Below are 8293 nucleotides of genomic sequence, written 5' to 3' on the forward strand. Positions count from 1 at the left end.
TCATCCACTTATGCATTACCAGGTCGTGGGGTTAGCAGCAGTCTCTATGACCGCCACCTAAATCACACTACACCGCACCAGCCCACCGTGAACCTTCCTGCGGGTGGTGAGTCCACTGGAAGGCGCCCTAACCAGGGATGAATATCCGATAGTAATATGGCAAAGAAGGCAGTTATATTTAATTCTCACTCGTTTTTGCTGTCACCTGTTCACTGTGCTGTTTGCATATGGTGATTGCCTTTTGTCTTGCCAACACTCTTCCAGTCCTAACATTTAACTATCCTAGCTGTCGTTTCACTATATCCACACATCAGTAAATATATGCTCAAACTCACTGCTTGTTATACTAACGCCATCCCATTGTTTTGCTGGTGGTGTTTGTAATAAGAAGTCCTAAGCTGGGACCATCTTTTCATAATGTTAAAATGTGAAAACAGGAAGTCATGTCCTAAGCTGGGACCAGCTTTTCATAATGTTAAAATGTGAAAACACTAGAGTAATGCCAGTTTAGGCACCATGTTTTCAATTGACAGTGACTTAAGACCATCAGTGTTATTTGAAAAAAAAAAAAAATCTAAATAATCTAAATAAAAAAAAAATTGTTCTTATTGCCACTGAATAATAAATTGGGATGTCACTTTTGCCATGTGTACAAACATGTACATACAATATGTGTATATGAACCTGTATAATATATATATATATATATATATATATATAAACATCTTACTCTACTCTACTCCTACTTTCCTTATGACTTACTTATGTCATATTCTTATGAGATACTGTTCTTCTTCCTCTTTGGCCTACTATGACTATAACTGTACTTTTTCTATTTATTATTTATTACTATTTATTATTATTAATGTATGTTGTATGTTTACTGTAGCTTGATTGTTGATTGACTGACTCAAAATTGTAAGTCGCTTTGAATAAAAACATCAGCTAAATGTTTTGTAATGTAATGTTATGTATATATATATATATGCATATATATATATATATACACATACAGTATATATATAAGTAAGTAACCTTCACTGTTTGTGATTTAAAAAAATCATCATGAGAGACCACAAGTGGCCACTTTATAATTATCAAGTACAATCTTAAATACAATCTCTCACTCCTAATGTGACCTGTTGTATTTAGAGGACTAGGTCACATTTGGTGACTAGTCAACTATGTCACAATAAAGAACAAAGATAAAAGGCAAAATAATAATAACAATAATAAAGCAAATTGCACAATACTGGTAGTTACAAGATACTACATTGCCAGTATAGCCTAAATTATCTTCTTGCTACAAATCCAAGTATAATTACAGGAAACCTTTAACATTCAGTTAAAAGGCATCAACTTTTAAACTGGAATCATGAGCTGTTTGACGCTGTGCACACTGGAAAATGACACCAGGCAATTGATTTGCGATTTCCTGAAAGACTTCACCACAAAATCTACCCAACGATTGGTGGAGAGCAAAGCATTGTCAACTATGAAAAGAGTGGTAAAAGGCATTTTAGACAAACACAGACATGCATTCAGTGGCATGATCAACAACCTCTCTTTTGAAAACGGAGTATATAATATTGGAGTTGTTGGGGCAGTGGCCAGGAGCCTCTTCAGAGATGGCACCTCCAACTGGGGTCGAATAGTTAGCCTGGTTGCATTTGGGGCAGTGCTTTGTCAGCACCTAAAGGAGAAAGGCTGGGAGAACACGGTGGACCAGGTTGGACAGGAGATCGCCTCATACCTGTTGTCTTATCAGAAAGACTGGCTCCTGAAAAACAACTCCTGGGATGGCTTCGTGGAATTCTTCCAAGGACAAGAGCCAGAGAAGGCAATTAGATGTACACTTCTTGGCTTTGTTGGGTTTGCAGGACTTTGGGCAACACTTGCCTTACTGATGAGATATTTTCTCAGGTTTGTGTGGTAGAAAAACTGAGTTATGATCCTCAACCCCCCTTTCAGCTCAAAATGATACACTTCACCCAGGAAGATGCAATCGAGTATTAGCACAACAATGCAGCACTGCTGTTGATGTCATAACGATTTTTGTTTTAGCAAAATCAAATGATACCGTTGCCAAGCAATGTAACTGTTAAATGATCTAATTAACATTTTTAAATATAGAGTTAAAATAAATTGTGACGTTAAAATGAATCCTGTAACCTTTTGTTTATTCTGTTAATGAAAAGCTGAAGATCAACCCAAGCTCAGTATCAACACTTAAGAACAATTTCTAAGTATTGTCAGTGTTTGTGTTCAACTAAACTGGACCACGATTCAGACTCGGTAAGTAAAAGGTGAGAAAATATTCAACTGGAAGATCATTATATTGTATAACATTCATCTTTGTTCAGTGGTGCACCTTGGGATTTTTCTAATCTAAATATCTGTTTAAAAATATATGACGAATGAACCAGAACCAAGGACACAACCTACACCAAGGGCCGGTTTCCTGAACCATGTGATAATGAGACACTTCCTTACTTGTCATGAGACAATCCAGAGAATAGTCTTGTCAAGGCTAACTAGATGTGAGCAGTGTTGAAATGATGGTCAAATGGATGAAAGGCAGCACTTTAATAGACACACCAGATATACTGTTTCATAAAAAGTCTGGAAATTATTCTCACTGTTTCATAAAAAGTTATTATATCTATCTTTCTATCTATCTATTTGTCTGTCTGTCTGTCTGTCTATCTATCTATCTATATCCATCTATCTATCTATCTATATCCATCTATCTATCTATCTATCGTCTATCTATCTATCTATCTATATCCATCTATCTATCTATCTATCTTTCTATCTATCTATTTGTCTGTCTGTCTGTCTATCTATCTATCTATCATCTATCTATCTATCTATCGTCTATCTATCTATCTATATCCATCTATCTATCTATCTATCTATCATTGTATATTTTACATATACATTTAATGGATTTCCTTTTTTTTTTTTTTTTTTTTTGAAGGGAAAGGAACCAAACACGGTAACTTTGTTTACTTTGGTGTTCTGCAAGACATTGGAAATTTTTGAAAATGTTGAACACAGAAATAAACTCTGGTTTTGGCCCCAAATAACACTGTAAAGTTGATTTTTTTTAAATTGCATACTGTTTCAACAAGTGCTCTATAAAGGGCTAAGGTGACAGAGAAGGGCCATGGCACAGTCTGTCTTTGATTCTCAACGTAGAGGTTGGGCAAAAAAACATTCAGTGCTGACTTTGTGTTTACCCGCATAAAGTACAGTATCACTTCAGTTGCTTAAAGTCAGAAATTTTCCATTTCCGTTTGCTATGATACCACCTGCTGACAGAGTAAAATATGTTACGTCTAAAAGAGAATATGTACACTTCAAAAAACAAAATTGTGTTCCTCTCCTTCGTTTTGGGATCAATCCTTTGAACCCTTATTTGTTTGCAGGAAAGCCTGGATCATTCCTAGGAAATTAGAAATATATTGTTAAGCCTTCAGCTAGACAAACACTACTCTGCTCCTTTGTGATAATTATTTGGCATTTTAGCTTCTTGCCTTATAAGCCAGCCTTGTGTTTTTTTTTTATCCGGCATGATAACAGGCTGACAGCTGTTGCAGTCAGCGAGATAAGAACAAAATAAGTCATGCACTGCGCCTGGTTTACAGCAGATACTTTAATGCTTTATTGTTTTGTATTTGTATTTGTGAATTTGTATTCCTGTTTCTACACACTATTTCACTGAACTGATTGTTCTCAATGAAGGACAATGGATAATGAAGGATTAAAATATTAATCAGTCTACCATAGTCTCTCAGAATACTTAACAATTGTCTCACCTAAAGTTGAGACCTGTGCAAATACTTGCTGGGTATTGAGATGGTATTTTATTAGTTATTTTTTTCAATACCTTCTACATCGGGGTGTCAAACTCATTTTCACCGTAGGTCAATTCAGCAACGTGTTGCCCCTGAAGGGTTTGATTGTAACTGGTTGACTGCAGATATGTAACTACTCCATAATGTATTAATACCTCTGATTATTAACTGATTATTTGTATTCAAATTACAGATTTTGTACATTAATAAAGAAACATTTTAATGTTTCATGGTTAAGAAACTTGCATTCAAATTAAACATTCAAACTTTTCACGTGAATTTCAAAAAAATCAAATAAACAGATACAGAAGTTCCATAGAATGGTGAATGCAAAGTAACTTGATTTTTGCCCTAAGTTGGAACTCCCCTACTGTACATAAATACCCATGTCACTCACCTATGCTACACCTAACACAATAGTAACTTCTTAATCTAGGACATAAAAACATCAGAAAAGTCTGAAATATGCCATAATGAAGGGCTCGCTTCACACATTTTTTACTCCCGCCTCAGGTTAATGATGTATCTCTTGATGCATTTCAGTCACTGTTAAAAAATTAAATCTTTCATGCAATCTGCCCTCCTGCAAACACCAATTTATTTAAACAAAAAACCCAACAGTATTTCTGTAGATCTATGACAACTTTTTCTTAATCTCTGTTGTTGCATCAGTTTGACCTGTCTCGTTACACTTTGGTTTCTACATAATTATTACTTGTTCTGCTTAGCAAAATACCATTGCTTGAAACCACCAAAAATACAGCATCATTATTTGCCAGAACCACGGTATACTATAATGAACTAGACACATCAGCTAGCTAAACAAAAGTCTCAAAGTTGAAAAGTATGAAAAGTATGCTCTTTTTTTAAGTCATAGATGAAGTTAAAATTGTTAAAGTTACCCTTTTTAGTTCAAACAACAATGTACCAGTCATTTAAAAAAAATCAAAACAAAACAATAAGTGGGAAGAAAATGTTTGTACATTGTTTTGTTGTTTAGTGAGATTGATTCTCAATGTCAATTTATTTATTTAGAATTCTCTACACTTGTGATTCCATTGCACAACCTTTAACCTACTTAATCGTATCAAATAATCTCGTGCCACATCCAGAAGATCCAGCTCTTTGTACTGTTTCCAAATAATGCTTTCCAGATGGTTGCGTAAAAAAAAAAAGTATCTTACCTCAAAACCAGTCCGGAGGTACAAGGCGGATCCACCGATTCCTCAGACAGAGGATTTGCCCCAATTCTGGCCTTCGACATAAGAACTTTCTGTCCAGAGACTTATTTTTCTTCTGGAGTTGACCATACTGACCATACTGTCATACTGAGTGAAAGTGAAATAAATAAGTTGTTGAAGATTGTGTGGTGGTTTTTAATTATAATTTAATAAAGAATAATTAGTTTAGAAAAATATATTTTTTTACGAGTAATTATTGTGGTGCTAACACAAGGTTAAAAACACTGTACTGTGTAGTGGGTTTCAGATTTGAAGATTTAGATTCAAGCTGCTTTTGGCCACCAGACTTTCTCCACACAAACAAACAAGAAGCTGAAAAGGACTGAGTGAGGGAAACGGGTATATATAACCAGGGCACCAGGTGTGACAAGTGAGCCTAAACGAGACAAGCAGAGCACAGGACAAAGGTGAGCGTGATAAACTACTAGGGAGACAGAAGGGCAGAGAGGCAGATAAACATGGTAGTCAGACTGCAACAGTGGGTTTTTCTTTAACTGACATTTTGAGTCCCAAAATGTTGCTTGTCTGGATGGTTATTCTACTAGATGGCATTTGTAAAAAGCTACAAGCTAGCAGCCCAGTTCTTGACGCCACCCTGAAGTTGGATCAGCCATTTAAGCTGACCATTGACGTTGATGTTGGGGCTGCACTTCTTGATGATGAGGTATCTGGTGTTAAATATCCATCAGACTTTTCTCGAAAAACATTTATTACCATCAGAAACATTACCCTTCCTAAAAACGAGGTTTTGGCCCTTAGTCTTGCACTCAGCAACTTTGATATCTTTGTGACATCCAGTGAAATCCTTAAGATTTCTACTGACTCTAACCCTGTTGCCTCTGTTGTCACAGGAGTGACAGCTGACAATGATTGTGCTGTTGTGTGAAATCGCACGTCTCCAAAATGTCCATCAGCTTTCCTGTGGAACAAGTTTCAATTTCATTTTCCTTTGACAAATTATTTTATTGCCATCAAGGAAAGAAAATGCAGTGTGTTGTATAAATGCATTCATTTATTGATTTATTTTAGAGTAACTAAAGCAAGAATTTTAGGGCAGCGCACAAAAGGCAACCATTTGCAGTTAGATCTTTTCATTGGAAAGTTTTTGGTTTACCTCATTCACCATTTAAAGGATAGAACCTTGAAATTTCACAGCATATTAAAAATGACATTTTTTCATATATTAAGGATTCAAACTTTAAAACTTTTCAATTTTTTTACGTTACAAAGACAATTAAAAATTTGATTTTATCAAAATATAATTAACAACAAGGAGATATATAAAAATGTATATAAATATTTGATACATCATAAAGACTAGGGATGGTCAATAATATAGGCCGACCAATATTATCGGCCCTACATTAGCATAATTATGTTATATCGTTAAACATTTTTATCATTTTCTACTCCGATAATGAAAACCCCATAACGTAATGTCTGGGTTTTGTAAAATATACTGGAATATCTTTAAAATGTACCATGTACAGATAATGCTAATTTGTGGAATGCCTCTAATTAGCAATCACAATAAAAGTAGGTAATGTATTAATTTCACAACAGGAAAATGAGATGTGACCTAAAAATACTTTTGGAGATAAATGGCTACATATATTGGTATCGGTTTATATCAGAATCAGAAATTAAGTGTTCAGACCAAGGGTCACCCCCTTAAACTACCTAAGGTGCCAAAACTAGTAAACATAAGGTCGAAAATTCTACTGTTACTGTGATATTTGAATGAGTTACCCTTGCGGTGATATTTAAATGAGCAATGACAATGGTAAGAAGAGGGTCTACTATTGTATGTAAATGCAAGTTTCTTAACCTGATATACTCTTGAAGTCCCCTCGTGAACCTTCCTGTGGGTGGTGAGTCCACTGGAAGGCGCCAAACTGCTTACCGGGATTCGATCTTGCCCAGGAGGTGAACTCTGGGGTTCCACACTTGAACCGCCTGAAACGCAAACTGGATAACAACCAAAGCATCACAAAAAGCATGCAGCAGATCAAAGAAGCATACATTGAAATGATAAGTCAGCAATCTGACAGTAGTGGTGTACTGAGGAGACGGCATCAACTGCGAATGACAGGGATAAGATGAATAAATCGGATGAAAAATTCAGATCCATAATAAACCCCAGATTTTGTGTCGAAATGCTTTAAACAATGTGACAGGGAACCAAAGTTTCACTTTTTCCCACATTTAAACTTTATTACCACCCACACACTGATGTCATGTAAACATTCTAGTAGAAGAGAGATAGATTAAGTGTCAGTTCGTGAGTCACGTATGTCTGACAGTTGTCCGCAAAACATAAAATGAGACACTATCTCAGAATGGCATGAAGCAAGAGACCAAAAATTTCAGGCACAAAAGTATATTATCAGCCACCGGGTCACCTAGACCCAAAGAACAACACGAGGATGAAAAATTGGAGAAGTTGTTCACATATCCAACACCAGTGATCTCATTGGACTGGTGGATTCTCAGCTTTCACTGGGCTGTAATGAAGACTCCAGCTTTACTTGCATATTTCAATTGACACTATGTCACAAGATTCAGTGCACTGTTCATTAAACTGTGAGAAAAGCTCATCAGTGGTGGAACACATAGTATAGTACAGGATAAAGTTGCAGTTACAGTAACACACTGAGCAAGCACTTTAGCATGATGGATTGGCTTAAAGGAGAACAAGAGTAGATATACATCCATCCATTTTCAGCCGCTTATCAGATAAAGTTGCAGTTACGGTAACACACTGATCAAGCACTTTAGCATGATGGATGGGCTTAAAGGAGAACAAGAGTAGATATCCATCCATCAATTTTCAGCCGCTTATCCGTTACCAGGTCGCAGGGGCAGCAGTCGCCACCCAAATCACATTGCACCGTACCAACCCCCTAAACCTTCCTGTGGGTGGTGAGTCCACTGGAAGGTACCAACCGCCCTAACCGGGATTCAAACTTGCCCAGGAGGTGAACCCTGGGGATGTACACCAATGACAGAGACATTGCCTCTGTCAGTTGGCAGCACACAAGCAGATATACAGTACTATAATATTTAAATCAACAACCATGAATAATGCTAAATATCGTTAGTTGTGAAGCTAATGTTCTGAAACACCCTAACTCGGAGATTCCCAAACTTTTTCGAATGGTCCCCTTTTCTTTCATAAGAATATTTTCGCTT

At 36.3% G+C, this 8293-nt stretch overlaps 1 protein-coding gene across 1 annotated transcript; it reads left to right on the forward strand.

Moving 5' to 3' along the window:
• Positions 1–1265: 1265 nt before the first annotated feature.
• On the forward strand, positions 1266–1963 carry LOC103376855 (induced myeloid leukemia cell differentiation protein Mcl-1 homolog). The gene has a single exon (XM_008307388.2). It carries the CDS (start codon positions 1376–1378, stop codon positions 1934–1936), a length of 561 nt encoding a protein of 186 aa, XP_008305610.1. The 5' UTR covers positions 1266–1375; the 3' UTR covers positions 1937–1963.
• Positions 1964–8293: the final 6330 nt, after the last annotated feature.

Source organism: Cynoglossus semilaevis, chromosome 3 (assembly GCF_000523025.1).
Source record: "Cynoglossus semilaevis isolate Cse_v1.0 chromosome 3, Cse_v1.0, whole genome shotgun sequence".
NCBI classification, from domain to species: domain Eukaryota; kingdom Metazoa; phylum Chordata; class Actinopteri; order Pleuronectiformes; family Cynoglossidae; genus Cynoglossus; species Cynoglossus semilaevis.